This window comes from Oncorhynchus gorbuscha, linkage group LG05 (assembly GCF_021184085.1).
Source record: "Oncorhynchus gorbuscha isolate QuinsamMale2020 ecotype Even-year linkage group LG05, OgorEven_v1.0, whole genome shotgun sequence".
NCBI lineage: Eukaryota > Metazoa > Chordata > Actinopteri > Salmoniformes > Salmonidae > Oncorhynchus > Oncorhynchus gorbuscha.
The window spans coordinates 36613376-36637294 of NC_060177.1; the positions used below are offsets into that span (position 1 = coordinate 36613376).

The 23919-nt window shown below is 41.3% G+C and overlaps 2 protein-coding genes across 7 annotated transcripts in view; both read right to left on the reverse strand.

Moving 5' to 3' along the window:
• The window catches only part of LOC124035904 (MAP kinase-activating death domain protein-like), an 80353-nt gene extending 64253 nt beyond the window's left edge, over positions 1-16100 (reverse strand). The window contains 1 exon segment of the mRNA XM_046349783.1: positions 15798-16100. The gene's annotated coding sequence lies outside the window, so the exon portion shown is untranslated.
• Positions 16101-19750: 3650 nt separating this feature from the next.
• The window catches only part of LOC124035905 (oxysterols receptor LXR-alpha-like), a 36743-nt gene continuing 32574 nt past the window's right edge, over positions 19751-23919 (reverse strand). For all 6 annotated transcript variants that reach the window (XM_046349785.1, XM_046349784.1, XM_046349787.1 and 3 more), the window contains exons 9-10: positions 23599-23693; positions 19751-23318 (exon numbers count right to left, since the gene is read on the reverse strand). In XM_046349785.1, the coding sequence (XP_046205741.1) occupies positions 23172-23318; positions 23599-23693 (242 nt within the window). In that variant the 3' untranslated portion in view covers positions 19751-23171. The remainder of the gene's footprint in view (positions 23319-23598; positions 23694-23919) is intronic.

The following is a 23919-nucleotide window of genomic DNA, read 5'->3' on the forward strand; positions in this document are numbered from 1 at the left end:
TAGTAAAGATGAGGTCGAGCGTATTGCCTGCCTTGTGAGTAGGGGGGAAGGTGAGAGGGTGAGGTCAAAAGAGGAGAGGAGTGGAAAGAAGGAGGCAGAGAGGAATGAGTCAAAGGTAGACGTGGGGAGGTTAAAGTCGCCCAGAACTGTGAGAGGTGAGCCGTCCTCAGGAAAGGAGCTTATCAATGCATCAAGCTCATTGATGAACTCTCCGAGGGGACCTGGAGGGCGATAAATGATAAGGATGTTAAGCTTGAAAGGGCTGGTAACTGTGACAGCATGAAATTCAAAGGAGGCGATAGACAGATGGGTAAGGGAGAAAGAGAGAATGACCACTTGGGAGAGATAAGGATCCCGATGCCACCACCCCGCTGACCAGAAGCTCTCGGGGTGTGCGAGAACACGTGGGCGGACGAAGAGAGAGCAGTAGGAGTAGCAGTGTTATCTGTGGTGATCCATGTTTCTGTCAGTGCCAAGAAGTCGAGGGACTGGAGGAGGCATAGGCTGAGATGAACTCTGCCTTGTTGGCCGCAGATCGGCAGTTCCAGAGGCTACCGGAGACCTGGAACTCCACGTGGGTCGTGCGCGCTGGGACCACCAGATTAGGGTGGCAGCGGCCACGCGGTGTGGAGCGTTTGTATGGTATGTGCAGAGAGGAGAGAACAGGGATAGACAGACACATAGTTGACAGGCTACAGAAGAGGCTACGCTACTAATGCAAGGAGATTGGAATGACAAGTGGACTACACGTCTCGAATGTTCAGAAAGTTAAGCTTACGTAGCAAGAATCTTATTGACTAAAATGATTAAAATGATACAATACTGCTGAAGTAGGCTAGCTGGCAGTGGCTGCGTTGTTGACTTTGTAGGCTAGCTGGCAGTGGCTGCGTTGTTGACACTACACTAATCAAGTCGTTCCGTTGAGTGTAATAGTTTATACAGTGCTGCTATTCGGGGGCTAGCTGGCTAGCTAGCAGTGTTGATTACGTTACGTTGCGTTAAAAAAATCACAGACAGTGTCACCAACAAAGCACCCCCACACCATAACACCCCCCACGCTTTGCTGTGGGAAATACACATTCGGCGATCATCCATTCACCCACACCACGTATCACAAAGACACGGCAGCTGGAACCAAAAATCTCCAGACCAAAATAACAAAATTTATACTGTTCTAATGTTCATTGCTTGTGTTTCTTGGCCCAAGCAAGTCTCTTCTTCTTATCAGTGTCCTTTAGTAGTGGTTTCTTTGTAGCAATTCAACCATGAAGGCCTGACTCACACAGTCTCCTCTGAACAGCTGATGTTTAGATGTGTCTGTTACTTGAACTCCGTGAAGCATTTATTTGGGCTGCAATTTCTGAGGCTGTTAACTCGAATGAACTTATCCTCTGCAGCAGAGGTAACTCTGAGTCTTCCATTCCTGTGGCGGTCGTCATGAGAGCCAGTTTCATCATAGCGCTTGATGGTTTTTTGCGACTGCACTTAAAGAAACGCTCAAAGTTCTTGAAATGTTCCGTATTGACTGACCTTCATGTCTTAATGTAATGATGGATTGTCTTTTCTCTTTGCTGATTTGAGCTGTTCTTGCCATAATAAGGACTTGGTCTTTTACCAAATATGGCCATCTTCTGTATACCACCCCTACCTTGTCACAACACAACTGATTAGCTCAAACGCATTAAGAAGGAAATAAATTCCACAAATTAACTTTTAAGAAGGCACACCAGTTAATTGAAATGAAATCCAGGTGACTACTTCGTGAAGCTGGTTGAGAGAACGTCAAGAGTGTGCAAAGCTGTCATCAAGGCAAAGGGTAGCTACTTTAAATAATCTCAAATATAAAATATATTTGTACAACACCTTTTTGGTCACTACATGATTCCATGTGTCATTTCATAGTTTTGATGTCTTCACTATTATTCTACAATGTAGAAAATGTTACAAATAAAGAAAAACCCTTGAATGAGTAGCTGTGTCAAATACTGTATATTTAGAGTACATGCCTCAAGTGTTTGAGAGCATGAGAAGTAATCCAACTAAGGATTTATGGAGATGTAGCCCAAAGGACAGAGGATATGAAATGTGGAAATAAGCTTTATCCACATCCACCTTAACAACTTCACCAACCCATGACTAGGACGTAGGAATTCAAAACACACGTTGCAATTCAACATAAATCAGGAAATGGACCAGTGAATTTGTTTTGTATAATCGGCTATAGATCACATGGTGTCACATTCAAACCCCTTCCAAAACAGCACATTCCGATAAGATGAATACTACTATAATATAATTAAATACTCTGATTAGATCCTGCTTGTGGAGAATCGCTCAGGCTGCAAGTCTCTCGCAGCTCTCAAACCAGAAAAACTATCAATCTGCCTCGTTGGCAATGAGGTGGAAATGAAGGCATGATTCAGTGATTAGTGCAGACCCTTCTGCTTGTAAAGCAATTTTTGCTAAGAGGTAAAATAGCTCACAAATCAACCTGTGGACAGAGATTGGAGATTGATAGCTGGGATGACATAGTAAGTTACCAGTAATGGGCCATTTGGATAGTAAATACCACGAGACATAAACATGTCTCCAAGTACAGTTTAGGCTACAGGACAGATTTTAACATACTAAAAGAGACTGAATCAACTTAATGGAGATGTGTGTCTGACATGTGGAATCGAGGATTGTAGTCTAAAACCAGTGCTACAGCACTCATCAGAGGAGTAACTGGAGAGTCAGGAGACACTACAAACAAAGGTAAACTATAGCCTAATTGACAGACAACCCCAACCCCATCTAGTAGTGTGCGCTCTCAAAGTGGACACTTACCACAGCTCTGTATTATGTTATATTCAACTCCAGTACTTGTCCGTCATAGCTTGTTCTCCATATTCCTTTTTAAATAGGGAGCACAATTTGTTTTCAACCGTCATTTCCACCATGACTAATCAAAACGTGTTTTCTCATGGCTCGCCCATCCCTCTGCAGCAGACATATGGTGAGCAATATGTTTGGAACATCGAATCGCAATAAAATCACTATCGAAACACAATACATACAGAATTGTGAAAATCACAAGAATCACAATACATATAGTAATATAGTCATATAGTAAGTGTCATGATAATATCGTATCGTGAGGTCCCTGGCAATTCACAGCTCTAGTGGTTTCCCTGTAATGTTTTAGAAAGCCTACATTAAAATTCCCCAATTACCTTTCTCGCCTCACCAGAAGGTGAACTCGTGGCTCAACTGAAGATGCAAAGTATTTCGAATATCTTCTGTTAAAAAAGACTGAATAACAAAGGAGGTCAGGTGCACAGAGAAAACTGACTGGCGATAGGTAGTCCTACAGAGTACAGTAAGAGGCCAATCCTTCTCTTGCTAGAACAACAACAACAAAAAGACACCGCACCGCATGTTGCGTAACGGGCTGGTACTGACAAACCGAACATTTCTACATGTAGAATTCCCTGCCACTCGGTGGCCGACAACTTCACTTTAAGCCAATCAGAAAGCACGGACCTCCACATGACAACAACAAAAAACTCGGGCACCCATCTTGGTGTAATCCACCTCCTTTATCAAAAATTGTTCTAATTAAAACAATATTAGCTACATAGTAAAATATTTTTAAATAAATGGTTATTGCCCTGCTGAAAAGATGAATTAATCTTCCAGTGTCTGTTGGAAAGCAGACTAAACCAGGTTTTCCCTCTAGGATTTTGCCTGTGTTCGGCTCTATTCTGTGTCTTTTTATCCTTTAAAAAAACCTAGTCCTTGCCGATGACAAGCACCATTACATGATGCATCCACTACCATGCTTGAAAATATGAAGAGAGGTGATGTGTTGTGTTTGCCCCAAACATAATGCTTGGTATTGAGGACATAAAGTTAATTTCTATGACATATTTTTTGCAGTTTTACTTTAGTGCCTGCCTAATTGCAAACAGGATGCATATTTTGGAAATAGTTTATTCTGTACAGGCTTCCTTCTTTTCACTCTGTCGTTTAAGTTAGTATTGTGGAGTAACTACAGCGTCGTTGATCCATCCTCAGTGTTTTCCTATCACAGCCATTAAACGCCGTAAGTGTTTTAAAAAGACACTAATGGCTTCATGGTGACATCCCAGAATGGTTTCCTTCTTCTCCGGCAAATGAGTTAGGAAGGACACCTGTATCTTTGTAGTGACTGTGTGTATTGATACACCATCCAAAATGTAATTAATAGCTTCACCATGCTCAAAGTAATATTCATAGATTTTTTTTTTACCCATCTACCAATAGGAGCCCTTCTTTGCGGGTCATTGGAAAACCTTCCTGGTCTTTGCGATTGACTCTGGGTTTGAAATTCACTGCTCAACTGAGGGGCCTTACAGATAATTATATGTGTGGGGTACAGAGATGAGGTAGTCATTCAAAAATCATGTTTAAAGCTATTATTGCACTCACAGTGAGTCTGTGACTGACTTTGAAAGGACATTTTTACTCCTGAACTTATTTAGGCTTGTCATACCTTTCCCATCTAGAACAATTAAGGCTGGTTTATAAATGACGTACGCAACACAAAAACAGTACGCAAAATGGAGAGCCTGCATTCTTGTCAAATTATGAATTGTGGGGCTGCACATGTCTGTGTAGGTTTCCTACGCAACACCATTGTGTATAGCTACTTGTAGTTCTTCAATGCGTCTGTACTTAGGGTATAAACTAGGCTTTAGGCATAATTCATTGAAGAAATATTAGCCTACTGAGTGTGAAAAACAAGGTGGATCTGAGAGAAAAATCTAACGTCTTTGCTCAACTGGTCATGTGACCTACTTGCTTCCCAGTCAATCATTTTTTATTCCGCCTACAGCCCTATCGGCCTGAGGTAATAACATTCAGCATAGTCGTCATAGCAACCCAACCCTGCTTTCTTCTTGCTCAGCTGTGTGCCGGCTATTCTTAAATCAGAGAACGTTAGTGAGCAGGGCACCATGTTATCAGTGGCACCAAAGGTTTTATTATCTAGGCTAATGGGCCGTTTTACAAAATATGATGAGGTCAAATTAGTACATTTACCATGACAGCTACAAAGCAAAAACCAGGAAGAATGTAGCCTATATATGGCTCTGGTCAAGGCCTGACCAAATGACAAGCATCAACAAAAAAACCTGACAGGCAAACAAACTTAGCAAAGAACGGAAGAGGACAAGTACCTCAAGTAGAATAATGTGAATTGGTTCATAAAAAGTGAGGCTGTGATCTAAAATAGGCATAACTGGCCATTCACTGAAAGGTAGCATAATGTTTGATTAAAGCAGCTCTAGTTCATTCAATTTCCTCTAGTTCATTCAAGGACGACGCGGCTCATTTCTTAAGTTGCTCCTTTCACAATAAAGCCTAATTACCTACCCACAGGCCTGGGATATTGATAAAGCTTAATTGTGTGCTCAATTTCAGGTCATACCCGTACAATATCATGCAGACGCCAAAGGCTGGTACAAACACATGTCCATGGAAGGTTATTCTCAGTCAAAAAAGGCCCACACTGAATTGTCAACAAAGCAACTAGGCATATAACGGTCTAGAATCTTCATTTAAGATGCCACTGCATGTACGTAGGCCTAGCTTTTTTTTCTCCTATCAATAACAGAGCAAATACTGCCTGAGCCACCTTCACTGGTTTGTTTACCTTCCTTCTCGGAGTAGCATAATTAACTTAGAAATGCGTGGGCGCTAATGCACTAGGGACCTCAACAGTGAAGTGTCAGCAAATAACAAATCTATGTGGCCATGTAGAAACTATGCACGCTTTATATCCAGTAGCCTTCTTAAATGGTGATAAAATGTCAGTTCCACCTAGCATCTATAATTCAAACTGGGCTTAGGCTACATCTAGAGCCAGACAACGTGATCATTTAACAAAGTAGTCCAGTGCCTACATCTGGCCTACTCAGTGCATTCTGCACTAGAAACTAGATACATTTGCAAGTGGTGCCTTTGAAACTACACCCAGAAAGACAAACACTCCACAACCAGATCAGCTTACAAGTAGCATATATGTTAAAGTAGGTTGTGTTTGATCTGATGGGTATAGGCATCATCAAATAATCAGCCTACTAGGCCTAAGTGGTCAGCAAAAAAGAAATAGCCACGGAGAATGAAGTAAAAACACCAGACCGTCTGGATAGTGTGTGTGCCCAGAGATAGAGACATGAAATACAGGCTGTTCGTGCCATTCATTTGCTAACAGTTTGCCATTTGGAGTGGCTATGGCTGAAACAGCCTGTAGCACACAACAGAGTGCAAAAGACTGAAATTCAGACGCTGAATTTCAATGACTCGGGGGCCTAGACAACATTTACAAAATAATTCAAACCTGTACAAGAAAGAAACAAGCTACCATTAGGCTGCCTTCCTCCAACTAGATTCAACTAGGGATGCACGATATATCGGTGAACATATCGGAATCGGACGATATTAGCTAAAAATACCAACATCAGTATTGGCCGATGTCTAGTGTAACGCCGATGTGCAAAACCAATGTCAAAGCTGACGTGGATACCTATATAACGTAGACATGACATAATGACGCCAGGTAAAATGTTGAGCTATACGTGCAACACAGCGTTCCTAACCTAGCCCACAATGTCTGCTGTGTGGATCGAGCAGTCAACAAGTCGAGTAGTCATTTGAAAGAGTAACAACATTTCAGCGAGACAACTCAAAGGCAAAATCCATTAAAGCCAAGATAATGGAATAATGGAATTCATTGCCCTTGACAATCGACCATTCTCCGTCATGGGTAATGTTGGATTTACGTCGACTGGTCGAGCACCAGTACACACTACCAAGTGCGCAATTTTTCAGATGTTGCCCTACCGGAGTTACACAGTGATGGCGTCGCTGCTGTTAGCTTCCCGACATACATACTATGGAACGCCGTTTGGGTCTTTGAGTATCAAAAAAGCAGTACCACTATCAAAGCTGTACAAAAAAAGTATGCAAACAAGCAAGCACCGGCCACAAACAAACAATGTGTCTACAATACCATGTTGATATTGATAAATAATTTGTTTGACCGTAACTTCTGGGGTAGCTAGCTTTAGCTTGGTACCTAGCTAGCACGATTACAACCAGCCTGAAAACAATGACCAGTAGAAACTGCAGTCTTTTTCCATTATTCTTAGCAATTATTTAGGAATCGTTGCGAGTAAGTATTAGCTGGGTTGCCACTCGTTGTTCGCTTCTTGAAATTGAACTTCAGTTCATGAAAATAAATAGCTAGCAGCTACTTAACTCTGTTGCCCAAACCTAAGCAGCCAGCTAGCTTCATCTGGCTAGTGAAACTCGACCGGACCGGGTTATGTGTTGTGAAGCTAGCCACAATTAAGGATTAGGCACAAAAGTGGAATTTGAGGCTTGCCTTCAAAATAAAAGTATGTCATTAATAGTAGAATTATGCCATACTTTTATTTTGAAGGCTAACTGCAAAGCCACTATTGTGGCTAATCCTTATTGTGGCTAGCTTCAGAGATGGGTCTGACCAACATTAATCAAATAATAACAGTTTAATAAATGAGGGTTATTTTAGATGATGACACCTAGCTATATATTTAGCTAGCTAACTATAGCTACTGAAACAGATGTTGTTTTGCTATGAATTTGGAGGAAGAACATTATTTGAATCCATGAGCTAGCTAGCTTTTCTTTGTATGGCCAGCATTGTAGGGGCGCAAGACAACTTTACCAGCATCATAGCATACGTATCGATGAATTGTTGTGACATATGAAATACGAGTGATAGTGTAATCAATGTGTAATAATTACATCAAACATTTATGAGCGTGTTAAATTATTATGTGAAGTGCAGTCATATTCAGGTCCCGATTTGTCAAATAATGTTATTCAGCGAGACAACTCAAAAGGCAAAATCCATTAAAGCCAAATATTTGACACGTCAAATAGTGTTAAATAGTATATTTTTTGACACTCAAAGACCCAAACGGAGTTCCATAGCAATCTTGGTTGAAAATGAACCGACTGAACAAATGAACAACGAAACAGCACAGCAAGTAAGTGAAATAAATATGTTTTACTTGTAGTGGGGACATACGTCAATGCAAACAAAATAACTTTTTGGTCAGTGTGGTGTGTGTGTAACCTTTATTTAACTCGGCAAGTCAGTTAAGAACAAATTCTTATTTACAATGATGGCCTAACCCCGGCCAAACCCGGACGACGCTGGGCCAATTGTGCGCCGCCCTATGGGACACCCAATCATGGCTGGATGTGATACAGCCTGGATTCGAACCACGGACTGTAGTGACGACTCTTGCACCGAGATGCAGTGATTTAGACCTCTGCGTCCATGTGTGTGTGTTAACTATTTAACTGTACTAGAATGCTTAAAAGGCAGCAAAAATGTTAAGTATAGGTATCTTTTTTTTGGCAAGGAAAATATCGTATTTCGGGATTGGCCAGAAATGTCATATTGGTGCATCACTAGATTCAACTCTAATGAATCTAAGGACAAAAACTAGGGCTGGGAATCACCAGGGACCTCACGATACAATATTATCACAATACATAGCTGCCGAAAACAGATATATTGCGTTTCTCACAATTCTATATGTATTGCGATTTCATAATGCAAATATATTGCTATTTGACGTTCCAAATACACTACCGGTCAAAGTTTTAGAACACTCATGCAAGGGTTTTTCTTTATTTTCTACATTGTAGAATAATAGTGAAGACATCAAAACTATGAAATTACACATTTGGAATCATGTAGTAACCAAAAAAAGTGTTAAACAAATCAAAATATATTTTTACATTTGAGATTCTTCAAATAGCCTTGATGACAGCTTTGCACACTCTTGGCATTCTCTCTACCAGCTTCATGGAGGTAGTCACATGGAATGTATTTCAAGGTGTGCCTTGTTAAAAGTTCATTTGTGGAATTTCTTTCCTTCTTAATGCATTTGAGCCAATCAATTGTTTTGTGACAAGGTAGCCCTATTTGGTAAAAGACAAAGTCCATATTATGGCAAGAACAGCTCAAATAAGCAAAGAGAAACAACAGTCCATCATTACTTTAAGATAAGGTCAGTCAATATGGAGAACTTCAAGAACTTTGTTAATATCTTCAAGTGGGTTTGGCAGATGACAGGGGAATGCATCGTACCATCTGTAAAGTTGAGTGAAGGAAGAATAATAGTCTAGGGATGTTTTTCATGGTTTATGCTAAGGTCCCTTAGTTCCAGTGAAGGGAAATCTTAATGCTATAGCCTACAATGACATTCTAGACAATTCTGTGCTTCCAACTTTGTGGCAAAAGTTTGGGGAAGCCCTTTCCTGTTTCAGCATGACATTGCAGAAAGCGAGGTCCATACAGAATTGGTTTGTCAAGATCGGTGTGGAAGAACTTGACTGGCCTGCACAGAGCCCTGACCTCAACCACATCAAACACCTCTGGGAGGAATTGGAACACAGACTGCGCCTCCAGGCCTAATCGTCCAACATCATCAGTGCCCGGACCTCACTACTGCTCATAGCTGAATGGAAGCAAGTCCAGACAGCAATGTTCCAACATTTACTGGAAAGCCTTCCCAGAAGAGTGGAGGCTGTTATAGCAGCAAAGTGGGGACCAACTCCATATCAATGCTCATGCCTTTGGAATTAGATGTTTGACGGGAAAGTGGCCACATACTTTCGGTCATGTAGTGCATGTCTGCTGCAGAGAGAGAGAGCATGACAAAATGAGTTTATCAGTCACGGAAACAAAAGTGCTGAAAACATGTCCAGAGCATGGAGGCATGGATCTTTATTTCAGCTCATACAACCAACACTTTACATGTTGCATTTAGATTTTTGTTCAGTGTATATAAAAATAAATCGATATTTGGATATATATATATATATATATATATATAATATAAATTAGTCCAAAATAATATTGTGATATGTAACTATGAATCCCCCCCCCCATCACTAGCAAATTCTGTTTGGAATTGCCACATAGCTAAACTGATAAAGAAATGTCCTTTTGATTGGAAAATGTATTGTCTTATGTTTACAGTTAGGGCCTAGCTGGGCCGGTCATATCTGTCCAATATACAGCAAAACATTTGTAACTGCCACCTTCAGTATTGCCACATTAATGACAACACCATAGTTTTTATATCTGACCAGCATCAACATACAAAGCTGACAACATACACAATTTCCCCACCAAAACCAACAACCCTTCTTCACTATGCATAGTGTACGTCACTGTGTACACTATGCGTTGCATGCCAGGTTTCAATAGCTGCACAATTTTAACATTGTGACATATTGAAATAGAGTTATTGAAATTACACATTTTAGGGTAGGGGTATCAGAGCTAGAGCTCCAGGTCAAAGTTTATCAATGCAACAGCAACACTGGCAAAACACAAGATATACTGTAAACCTCTCAGCTGCCTCATCTGACAAGAGGTGAGACCTGGGTCAAGCAATCAAAGCCTTCCTTTCTCGGAGAGCAGACTAGCGTAATGACTGAGCCATGTGGGAAAAAGCAGACCCCCACAAATCGAATCATCTTCACAGGCTAAATAATGGCACAGGTTAAGGCAACAGCTGAACCTGGTCAGAGCGGTCTACTCTGCAGGAGGCACTGACTGGTTATGTAAGCATTGGGGGGGAGATATGATTCACACAACATGCAAACCAACTATTACCAGTAACACTGAACTGCAACCAAGATGGAAAGGATGTAACCTATTGCAGTGGCCTCACATTTTTAAAATAGCCAGATTGCCCCTTTATTGGACAAGACAACATCTTGATAGTTTTGCTGAGAACAAACTAAAACTGCGGAAAGACACCTAGAAAAATTAAAACATAGGTACACAAAAGTGCTGTACAGTTGGGAATATTCTGAAGTACTGCATTTTCACCATTCACTGGAAATTGGTGCCCTTGATGGAAATTGGTGCCTAATATAGTTTAAAAAAGGTTCAATTTAAAAAAAACATTTTTAATATTATGCCTTTATCAAATGAAGAAGACACCGACTAGTACAAGCAAAACTGCTTGAGCAGTACTCATGAAAGTATTTAAGCTATAGGCTTGAGCTTCTTTCTCATTCTTGCAATGTCATCATAATTTGCCTGACGTGCAACTGCAGCTAGACAGTTCAAGACTGTGTCCTTTGCTCCAGCCTGCCTTCGCCGTTGTTGACAGAACTGCGGGACAGCAGTGCCCGACAGGCGGGGGCAAAATACATTTACATTTACATTTAAGTCACCTTCTACTGGTGTCCTAGCTATTGTTAGCACTCAGTGTCATTCACTGAACACCTGCCCTCGTCTTTGATAACAGAACTGCGGGAAAACAGTGCCAGACAGGCGGGAGTGACGTACAGTCTACCGGTGTGCTAGCTAGCGACCTTTCCCACCTGCTGTGTACAGGAGTCCTAGCTAGCTAGAGGGCTCACACAGTGTCCTTCGCTCCTGCCTGCCGAACACCTGCCCTCGCCATCGTTAACAAAACTGCCGGAAAGCTGTGCCCAATCAGGGATGCAAACTGGTGAGGGCCCAAAACGGTGACACTTTTTCTTCTTCACTGAAACATGCAAAAAAAAAAGCCCTAGCTAATTAAACAACAAAGCATATGCTCTACATGCTCTGTCCGTGTGTGTAAAATAAAAAGTGGTTCATGTGAACCTAACTCACAGCTGAAACATTTAAAGGAAGCAATCCAATGTTATTTGTTGCCTAGACTTTACTGCACATGACACTAAAGTCTTGAGAAAAAACATTACACTAATATTGCAGTTTGCCATGACAGCCTTTATAATAGAATGCTTATGACCATACACATCTAAATATTGCACTTGGAGAAAACTTCTTAAAGTTGAAATAAAATGAAACAAACAGGCATTCTATTTTGCTCTATTATAGTGGCAACTATAGTAGACATCGATTAAGTGCACAAGGCTACATGTGTGCAAAAAAATAGCGTTCACACAGTAAAAAATGGAATACTCCTCCCTCACTCCAACCAGACCCAGCTCCAGCTACACTTGATCCCTGAATCCACTTGTTAAAACCTGTTGCGACTCTAGGGGCAGTATTTTCATTTTTGGGAGAAAAAAAACATTCCCGTTTTAAAAGGGATATTTTGTCAGGACAAGATACTAGAATATGCATATAATTGACAGCTTTGGATAGAAAACACTCTGTTTCCAAAACTGTAAATATATTGTCTGTGAGTATAACAGAACTGATGTTGCAGCCTGAGAAAAATCCAATCCAGAAGTGCCCCATATTTTGAAAGCGCTGCATTCCAATGAGTCCCTATTGAGCTGTGAATGTGCTATCAACCAGCTTACGCTTTCTACGTATTCCCCAAGGTGTCTACAGCATTGTGACGTAGTTTTAGGCATTTATGTTGAAGAATAGCCGTAGGCGGCTACATTGCGTAAGTGGTCACCTGATGGCTCCCAGGGTGACTCTCGCGTAAAATACAGAGGTAGCCATTACTCCAATCGGTCCTACTGAAAAACGAATTGTCCCGACAGATATATTATCGAATAGATATTAGAAAAACACCTTGAGGATTGATTATAAACAACGTTTGCCATGTTTCTGTTGATATTATGGAGCTCATTTGGAATATTTTTAGGCGATTTTGTGACTGCAATTTCCAGGCGATTTCTCAGCCAAACATGAAGAACAAACGGAGCTATTTCGCCTACAACAATAATATTTTGGGAAAAAATTAACTTTGGCTATCTACCTGGGAGTCTCGTGAGTGAAAACATCTGAAGTTCATCAAAGGTAAACGATTTCATTTGATTGCTTTTCTGATTTTCGTGACAAGGTTGCCTGCTGCTAGCAAGACATAATGCTATGCTAGTCTATGATAAACTTACGCAAATGCTTGTCTAGCTTTGGCTGTAAAGCATATTTTGAAAATCTGAGATGACAGGGTGATTAACAAAAGGCTAAGCTGTGTTCCAATATATTTCACTTGTGATTTTCATGAATAGGAAGATTTTCTAGGAAGATTTATGTCCGTTGCGTTATGCTAATTAGTGTCAGGCGATGATTACGCTCCCGGACCCGGGATGGGGAGTAACAAGAAATTACAAGCAACGCCTCATTTTCACCTAATTCTCTCATCCTGAAAATGAACCACAATATTATTGTAGAGGGAAAACATTAGTTCACAGATAGTAGTTAGTTAGAGAGTTTGCTAGTCAACATTTTACAGATTGCCAGGTTCCAGTAAGCAACTAAGGCGTTATAACTTGAGGAACAGCAAGGAGTCGTAACGTTATACCAGTTAATACTATAGCGAATTGGTTAGGTTACTTATGTTAGCTCATCTGATGTTGTAACATTAGCTAGCTAACATTAGCTGCCTGACTTTATTAGCCAGCTAATTTTCACACCATAAACTCAATTATTTGATCAGTGAAGTTGGCTAATGTTGCTCAACATTTCTCTGGCAAGCTAACGGAGAATTCGATCCAGCTAACGTAAACTAACCCAATTCCGTACAAATGTGCGCAACCGCAATATTCAAACGAGGCTACAAAGAAAACTAATGGGACTGTAGCGACTGTGTTGACGTCAAAATCGGGGGTGTGAACTCGGTTTCTATTCAAGCGTTGATCGACATGGTAATGGCTCTATAGTATTGGAGAAAAGTTGAAAAAAACGGACCCTCCGTTACATCGTGGCGTGTCATGTCGTAACGTACAGCACGCATAAAGCAACTATTTCTGTCTTACAATCTCGCTCCACCAGGTGTAGCACTTCTCTAAATCTTTAAAAACAAGAAATGGACAGTGACGGGGGTAAGGGGGATTCCTAGTCATTTTTTGCGTCATCATTGCATGTGATCATCATTCTCAAAGCCGCTGTTTACTTCTAAGATCACTTTAGCACCGCCCTAAAAACCTTATTCAAAATCGACACAAACCTTCAAATAGGTATGTAATGACACATTATATAAACTCTTTACAGTGTTTTATTTACATTCTAGAGGCAATAAGGTGATAAGTTGTACAGATCAGGTGAAAAAAAGCCATTTTCCCACACGCGATCTCTCCTAACTATCACGCGTTAGTTTTGCTTCCCCACCCGCCACTTTTAAAAAGACCCGACGGGGCTCATTGCCTGCTTGAATTATGCAGAAACTGACAGTGTTTAGGTCATGTAATTGATTCTGTTAGAATGGGGAGAAATTGTGCTTTACAATGGTATTGACATTACAGTTGATCTGGAAGTATTACGTTTTTGGGGCGTTAAAATAAGGGCAATTGTACTGACCAAGGCGATGTACGAGTTTACGCAAGTTTACGTTAGCAGGATAGTTAACAATGCTAACAATACTTGTTCCACCACACCTTCTCCCTCACCTCAAAACTTCCAAATGCCAGTTGTTTTTCAGTTACAGCTCATGAAGTACGCTTCATCACCTTCTCACCCGTCTCCATGGACAGACTTTACACCTACTTCTTCGTTTTCATTCAGGGGACGTGCTATTGTAAATGGTAAACTGCCGTCCTACTCTCTGCTGTCTTTCCAGAGCACGCGATGATGCTGTAACAAGCAAATTGGTTGTCTCTTCTCTCTTCAGTCGCGTGCTGCATTCTGCTCTTATGTGAACAATTGGTTGAGCCTTGGATACAGACAATATTGCTACAAACGCACATCACTCGTCGTATCTACTTCCGATTTTGGATTCTAAACGGCGAATTCCGCCAAAAGGTGACTAGTTTGCATCCCTGCCGACAGGCGGGGGCAATGGACACCATCTACCTAGTGATGCTACATTTGATACAGGAGCTCAGAGGCACACGTCGAAATCGGCAAGTGTACTTCAAAGCAGGGTGCCGATGTCTGTATCAATTTATCAGAAGCATGTGATCAATGTCTTCCGCAGCTTTGTTTTGTTGAACAACCACCTGATCGGTTTGGCAGAAGACAAAAAGGCTACGTTGCACACACGCTACAGGATGTGGGACGTCATCTATAATAATTTGGCTGCTCTAAATTATTTTGACCAGCAGGTGCCAATAGTAAGCGTGTTGGTCAAAGACTCGAGTAATGGACCTATTTGAAAGAATTGAGTGAAAAGCCTCAATGCTTCAGGAAGCTTAGTTTCCCGTCACTTCTTCCGTGGGGTTTATCAGCGGTTGGCATCCAATGTTATGGTGCATTACCGCCACCTACTGTACTGAAGCCCCCCCACCCCACTCCCGCCTGTGTACCAGCTTAAAAACGGACCAATAGAAGTATACGCCCCAAATTGCGGGTCGTAATGGCGCCCTTCTCGGCAAGCTACACATAGCCTGATTTGCTGGCTCGATAGAGCTAAACTATGACACTACCTCACCTTGTCTTGACGGAATAAGGAAGACAGTGGTGAAGGTGACTTATGTGAAACGGAAAGGTTACCTCCAAATGGTTGACAAGTCCCGTGTTTAATTACAACAAGGACGTGGATATTATATCTACAACGACCCGCATGTAATTGTTGTTCCAGTGTTAAGCACCATCTATATTCAGCGTCCTTCAGGACAGGTACAGAGCAAACCCAACTCCATCACTTATACGTACGTCACGAGTGCATTAGCTAACGGCTACCGTAAGTGGCTAGCTATCGTAAGTAGCGGACTGTCTAGCTTTACGTTTGTTTACCATGGCAAGTAACATATTTGGTCAACCTGTACTCATTGACGTTGTCACATTTGTGATGGTTGTGAAAAGATCAACCAAGATGCTAATTGAAAATGCAAGAACATCTTACCAAGCAGTGTTAGCTAGGTGGCTAGCAATACTCGCTAGCTGTCGTCGACGTCGGCCTGGTATGTTGTTGGTGGTAGAAAGAAAGCCAGTGAGATGAATTGAGACGTATTTCAAATAGCGAGATGCAATACGTATCCTGGATCCATTTTCCAGAGATGGCGATTAAACAGCTCTTTAATGTGTATTTGTAAATCCACGCCTAATTTTAGCCTGTGAAATGCTAGTTTGCTTGCATACGTATGATTATTCGCATAAAACCCGTCTTCATAACATTTCCTCCAGATCTTCTGCAGGGACAGGAGTTCCGCGGGTGGGGGCAGACTGAATTTGCGGTTTGTCTTCAAAATAAAAGTCCCTCATTGAAAGTGATGCAAACGGACACAGTTGAATCATATCATGCCATATGTGGACAATATAATGTTAAACAAGGTGGGCATGTTATATACATTTAACAATCAGTTGAAATCGCACAGTGGATGTATTAGACTTTATAATTGCATTGGGGACATACTTATCTGTACAGCCTTAACTATGGCTTGTGGTTAAATCACATGGGGTATCAGTCCACTCAGTGACACCCACAGAACAACTGTGAATAGTTTACACAAATATTAGTATCATAGCTCTTATTGTAGGACTTTAACTGTGGGCTTAGTCAGCCTACTGTATATTTATATTCATAATCATAATGCACTGTACAGTCTTACCTATGGATTGTGGATCAATGAAATGGGGTATCAGTCTGCTCAGTGACACCCAGGGCCACATACACTGCTCAAACAAATAAAGGGAACACTTAAACAACACAATGTAACTCAAAGTCAATCACACTTCTGTGAAATAAAACTGTCCACTCAGGAAGCAACACTAATTGACAATAAATTTCACATGCTGTTGTGCAAATGGAATAGACAACATGTGGAAATTATAGGCAATTAGCAAGACACCCCCAATAAAGGAGTGGTTCTGCAGGTGGGGACCACAGACCACTTCTCAGTTCCTATGCTGGTCACTTTTGAATGCTGGCGGTGCTTTCACTCTAGTAGTAGCATGAGACGGAGTCTGCAACCCACACAAGTGGCTCAGGTAGTGCAGCTCATCCAGGATGGCACATCAATGCGAGATGTGGCAAAAGGTTTGCTGTGTCTGTCAGCGTAGTGTCCAGAGCATGGAGGCGCTACCAGGAGACAGGCCAGTACATCAGGAGACATAGAGGAGGCCGTAGGAGGGAAACAACCCAGCAGCAGGACCGCTACCTCCGCCTTTGTGAAAGGAGGAGCAGGAGGAGCACTGCCAGAGCCCTGCAAAATGACCTCCAGCAGGCCACAAATGTGCATGTGTCTGCTCAAACGGTCAGAAACAGACTCCATGAGGGTGGTAATGAGGGCCCGACGTCCACAGGTGGGGGTTATAATTACAGCCCAACACCGTGCAGGACGTTTGGCATTTGCCAGAGAACACCAAGATTGGCAAATTCGCCACTGGCGCCCTGTGCTCTTCACAGATGAAAGCAGGTTCACACTGAGCACATGTGACAGACGTGACAGAGTTTGGAGACGCCGTGGAGAACGTTCTGCTGCCTGCAACATCCTCCAGCATGACCGGTTTGGCGGTGGGTCAGCCATGTGCTCGCCAGAGGTAGCCTGACTGCCATTAGGTACAGAGATGAAATCCTCAGACCCCTTGTGAGACCATATGCTGTGAGACCAGACTGCGGTTGGCCCTGGGTTTCTCCTAATGCAAGACAATGCTAGACCTCATGTGGCTGGAGTGTGTCAGCAGTTCCTGCAAGAGGAAGGCATTGATGCTATGGACTGGCCCGCCCGTTCCCCAGAACTGAATCCAATTGAGCACATCTGGGACATCATGTCTCGCTCCATCCACCAACGCCACGTTGCACCACAGACTGTCCAGGAGTTGGCGGATGCTTTAGTCCAGGTCTGGGAAGAGATCCCTCAGGAGACCATCCGCCACCTCATCAGGAGCATGCCCAGGCGTTGTAGGGAGGTCATACAGGCACTTGGAGGCCACACACACTACTGAGCCTCATTTTGACTTGTTTTAAGGACATTACATCAAATTTGGATCAGCCTGTAGTGTAGTTTTCCACTTTAATTTTGAGTGTGACTCCAAATCCAGACCTCCATGGGTTGATAAATTTGACTTCCATTGATCATTTTTGTGTGATTTTGTTGTCAGCACATTCAACTACGTAAAGAAAAAAGTATTTAATAAGAATATTTAATTCATTCAGATCTAGGATGTGTTATTTTAGTGTTCCCTTTATTTTTCTGAGCAGAGTATATTAGCGGTGTAGCTCTTACTGCAGGACATTGACTGGGAAATCAGTTAAGTACAATATGAATGTCAATACGCACAATAGGCTGACAGGGGAAGTGATTTCCCACAGTCAAAGTCCCGCAATATGAGCTACGATATTGCATCCACAGTTGTGTTCTGTGGATGCCACTGTGTGGACTGATACCCAACTTCATTGATCCAGAATCCATAAGTAAGTCTGTACAGTGCAATATGAATGTCCAATTCACATTGAGCTGGACTGGTAAGCTTAATGTGGCTCATTTCACAGTAGTTTCAGTCCCACAATATGAGGGTAAACTCTTCAGTTGTGTAGGTGTCACTGAGTAGACTGATACCCCCTTTTATTGATCCATAATCCATGAGTAAGGCTGTACAGTGCAATATAAATGTCAATACGCACAAAAGGCTGACTGGGGAGGTGATTTCCCCACAGTCAAAGCCCCGCTATAAGAGCTACAACGCTAATATTTGTGTAAAGTTCAGTTGTGTTCTGTAGGTGTCACAGAGTAAACTGACACCACATTTCATTGATCCCCAATCCATAGGTAAGGCTGTACAGAGAACTACAAGTATGCCCCCAATGCAATTCTGAAGTTTTTGTTTCCATTTGCATCACTTTCAATGAGGGACTTTTTGTTGTAGGTAATCCTTACTATGGCTAGCTTCACATAGGTTATTGGGAGATTGGACAAAGCGTTAGAAAGTCACTTTGCTGCCACTACAGCAGAACACTTTTAAAACACATTTTACATGCATTTGTCAAATGATTGCATAGTGCCACATTGGGTGGATTTGTTATTGTCAGTTCTTAGTCCAATACTGAATGCAGGTCCTTGACATCCAATTAACTGAAATGAGTTAATGGACATAAAGGGTCCCTAAATATTGTCCAGAAATTCAAGGATTGTATAGTTCAAGAAAACATTGCCAACACTGAACTCATTAGCAACTAAAACTTTCTTTGTGTACCTTTAGTCATCGTTACAATGTAAACTGAACAAAGATTTGACTGAGTTACAGTTCATCAAGAAATCAGTCAACTAAATATATTAATTAGGCCCTAATCTATGGATTTCATGACTGGGCAGGGGCACAGCCATGGGTGAGTCTGAGAGGGCATAGGCCCACCCACTGGTGAGCCAGGCCTAGCCAATCAGAATGAGTTTTTCCCCACAAAAGGGCTTTAATATAGAGAGAGATATACTCCAGTTTCATCAGCTGTCCAGGTGGCTAGTCTCAGACGATCTCACAGGTGAAGAAGCTGGATGTGTTGGTCATGGGATGGCTTGGTTACACGTAGTCTGCAGTTTAGGTCGTTTGGACGTACTGACAAATTCTCTAAAATGACATTGGAGGCAGCTTTTGGTAGCGAAATTAACATTCCTGCATGCAGCTTGCCAATTGCACACTCTCAAAACATCTGTGGCATTGTGTTGACAAAACTGCACATTTGAGTGGCCTTTTGTCCCCACCACAAGGTGCACCAGTGTAATGATCATGCTTTTTAAATCAGCTTCTTGATATGCCACACCTGTCACGTGGATGGATTATCTTGGCAAACACGAAATGCGCCGAAACAGGGATGTAAACACATTTTTGCACATTTGAGAGAAATAAGCTTTTGTGCGTATGGAACATTGCTGGGATCATTTATTTCAGCTCTTTACATGTTGCGTTCATATTTTTGTGAGATGTTACTAAGCATATCATTAAACAAAGAAAATAGACCCTGAAAGGACTAGAAATATAATTCCATGAAGCCCACTCTGTAATAAAGTAAATCCTTGTCAATGCAGTAAAATACCAAGGTAGAGATCCCAAGTTGCCCAAATTCATTCTGTATTTTACAAGCTCTTTGGATAAAAATGAATAAATAGCCATAACCTGTTGACTGCTCTATTTGACAACAGAACACCCAAAAAAAGTGTGGGTAAATAAATACAATCAATTTATTTTACTGGCCGTGATATTTAAGAGAACTAATTACAATAAAGCATTTATTTTGAATAAGCTTAACTCAAATCACTTTGAAATGGTAATAAAAATCGGGAAAATTTGTGGTTTTTGGTTTCAGTTCGTACACAAATATATAATCTGGCAATAGGCTACAATATCTGTCAGGTTTTCATTTATACATATACATTTATACATATAAAGCAGAATAGAGATGGTCTTAAAGTGTTAAAAAGAATATTAAAATAAGTTTGCATTTCTATGTCAATATGGTTTACAGCGTCACCCTTTAAGATGTAGAGAAGGGATTAAATGAGTTCTGCACATCAGAACGTTGTAAATGCTATTACAGTCAACTTTGAGTTACCTACAGTATTAACAATAATTAACATTGTGTATTCTAAACAACTGAAAACATAATTTAGACTAAAAGACCCCATACCATTAAATCACATACCTTGTATGTGATTTATGATGTAATTTCAATGTAGACAATCATTTGCTGGTATGAGTTACATATTGAAAGGAAAAATATGAAAAATTGCAAAACCATATTATCCCAGTTAAGTCTCAAGAGCAATTCAAAATAGATGGCTCCACACACGCATGCCCAGGGAAGAGCAAACCCTTTGAATAATGTGTAGAAGAACCATCTTCAGGCTATGAGTCAGCTCCATCAAAGACAATCAATCTCAATATCAACCCAACTAAATAAAACAAATAGCCATAAAAACCTGATGGTTGACAAACTACAAATATAAAACCACCAACCCTAATATTACACATATTTGTTAAATAATTGCATTGATTTTCTCCTAACTGAAAGCTCCATATAGCTTACTCCCTTATCGCTGTGCTACTTTGACATATTGTGCAACTGTTATGATAAATCTCCCCCATTTTGTCTTGGAGTCCTCAACTCTCCTCTATTTCACACTGATCTGAGTTGTAAAGTGGGGTCAGTAATGGACAAAAAAAAAAAAAAAAAAAAGTCAATCAGAAATCGCATCAACAAAAAGAAAAGCTTTCCTTCTCGAATTCCTTCTGAACGTTTGCTTTCACAAATGGCACATTAGCCAAGTCATCATCATACAAAGGACTGTGATAGAAACAGCATCATGGGGGGCGGGGAACTGATGAGTAAAAGCTTAGTTGAGTGAAATCCTATGACCTTATTAGAAATCAGAAATGGGTAAGACTATTATAAACATTCACGAACCACCATTTATAAATAGGGTAAAACTATTGAGTAATTCATTTTTATTTGTAAGCATTTCTAAACATTTACAGTGGTTTATTCATGAACGTTATAGTGTAACCCAAAATTGTTACCGTTGCAGAAAGTACTGCAGTGCTCACACAAGGAGCACAATTTAACTTATTTTGCTATTCCAACTATTGTGGGATGCAAAGCACATTTTCGACATCTGGATGAAATTGCCACTCAGATTTCTGGAACCATGCTGATTTGGGGGAAGGGAGGAGAGTACATACAACTAGACCAGGGATGTGCAACTGGCGGACCCCTCGGACTAATTTCAGTCAGGGCCTCAACTTACTGTTGAGAGTTTGTATATTCTATGTGAAATTTAGAAATTTGGTTGTGCATCAGCAGTCAATTAGCTCATGTCAGCTAAATTGTTAAATTAGTCTAGCGGCCAACTATATAAACTTGTAGTAAGCATGGTCGAATTACCGACCAGTGTGGGGCCCATCAGTTATTAAAAACCGCAAACATTTTCCTCCAGCCTATGGCAAAATTGTGTAGAATTCCAGAAAATGAGCTGTAAAACTAAACATTTGTTCTCTTCTGTCACAGGGGGGGGGCTAAAATGTTTTGCTCGCAAGGTAGGCGGGGGAGATTGTGCGTATGCAGACCCACTGCATGTGGAGTTCTGTTTTTTTGCCCCCAGCTGCATCAAAGAAGCCTATCCCTGGCCTAAGCTTACTACTCCCTAACGTAGCATTGAAGTTGTTCCAGTGTATAAGGCCTCAGCTTGGCCCTCATATCCAGTGATTCTTTTACATTTTTTATTTTTTATTCACTGCTTGCTTGTGCGTAAGTGAGAGTGATTGTACAAGTCATTTTGTATGGATGTCTTCACTTGTGGGCATACTAAATATATATATATTTGTCATATTAATATATACTTTGTACATGTAAATCAATGTTTGAGTGCATTCACAAAATGGTTGGTGGGGGTCCTGCACTTGAAAGTGGTAGGCTACGCATCTCTATACCAACACTTCCAATCACTTTACCTTAAACAATTCAACACCAATCAGAATTGCTTTCTTGTTCCTTCACTGAGAGGAGAACAAATCAGATGGCTGACTATTAAACTGCTAAATCACAACAATAATCAAGCAGGTGACCTACCAGTCATCTGGACGGTGGACACCAATAAGACACATTGCTTAACATTGGGCAGCAGTTAGGATACCTCTGTATCCTATCCCATTGCAACGCAGGGCTATAACATGTATTTTTCTGTTTATTTTCACTTTGGGGTTAACATCCATGATGTGGATCTGGAGACGGGGGAGTGGGGCATTGCCAAAACCTTCTCAAAGCTTCATGGCAATTGTCGTTATAGGCTGATCACGAGACCATCAACAGATATCAGTAGATGTAATAGTGAACACTGGCTAGCAAGTCTGAGCCACACTGACCATGGCAGCACAATCTCACCACAAGCCCGTCTCACCTTCAATAACGAAATGGGCGAGGGAGAGAAATCAGGTGTGCACAATCCTCAACCCATAGAAATAGAAGGAATATAAAATGGTAATTCTATTTCTTTGCCCCAACCTCCCCATGAGATTAGTGTCCCAGTCTGCAGGACAGAGTGCCATCACTACCCCCCCAAACTGCATAGAAGATAAAGAAGAAGAAAAAAGTTCCTCCAATCTGGCAACTGATTCAATCTGGCAACCAATCTGTATGTTTGATCCGTCGTGTTTGGGTATCCTGGGAGGCATCGCTTCATTCTCAAGTCTTTTTTCCGAGACACTCGAAAGACAAACCCAATGTTTCTGTCCGTCCCAGTACGCAGGTTTGCGGAGCGCGGCAGAGTTGTCGCGAGGGTGTCAGCTGGAGTCACTCGTGGACGTCCCAGATTTCAGATAGCAGCGGCGGGAGCTTCTTGTCCTGGAGGCGCAGGGCGAAGACCTGCTCAGAGTGGACGCTGCTGAGGGTGCGGAGGCTGACCAGCTTCATGAGCATGCGTGGAAACATCAGATGATCCTAGAAGGAAGAGAGATTCATATTAACCCACTTGTCATTCAGGGTTTGGGACCATTATAAAAATAAAAAAAATAACCCAACATTTTCCTGTTTACTTTCAATTTGGATTTTCCTCACTCATGACCTGAATTTCAATACATTTTCTGTACTGACTGGAATTTCAAAATTGAATTCAACTCTCTACGCAGACTCAAGTGTGTATGTGAAAACTTAAACATCCTCAAAACCTACACATGGTGGCTTGTGCAAGTTAAATCATATATAAAAGTAGGGCACTCACGTTTGGTCTCTTTATCATGATGTAAGAACGAAGTGCGTTCACATACGGCTGCTGTAGTCGCTCCACCAGTTCATGGTCCTGCACATTGGGCCGGTCTGGGGAACATACGAATACAGCTTCACGTTTTGTACCCAATACAATGCATAGACATCTATTGAATGTTACTTCCTACATATGGGCAAGGTCTCTGTAGTACCCAGGTCAAGACATTCATATTTTGAAATCCCATAACTCTTTGCATAAATTCGGAAGAATTCTAAACAGAAGGGACCAGCGAGGCGAGTGAAAATAAGTGAGTGAATGGCACGGAAAGTTCACCTA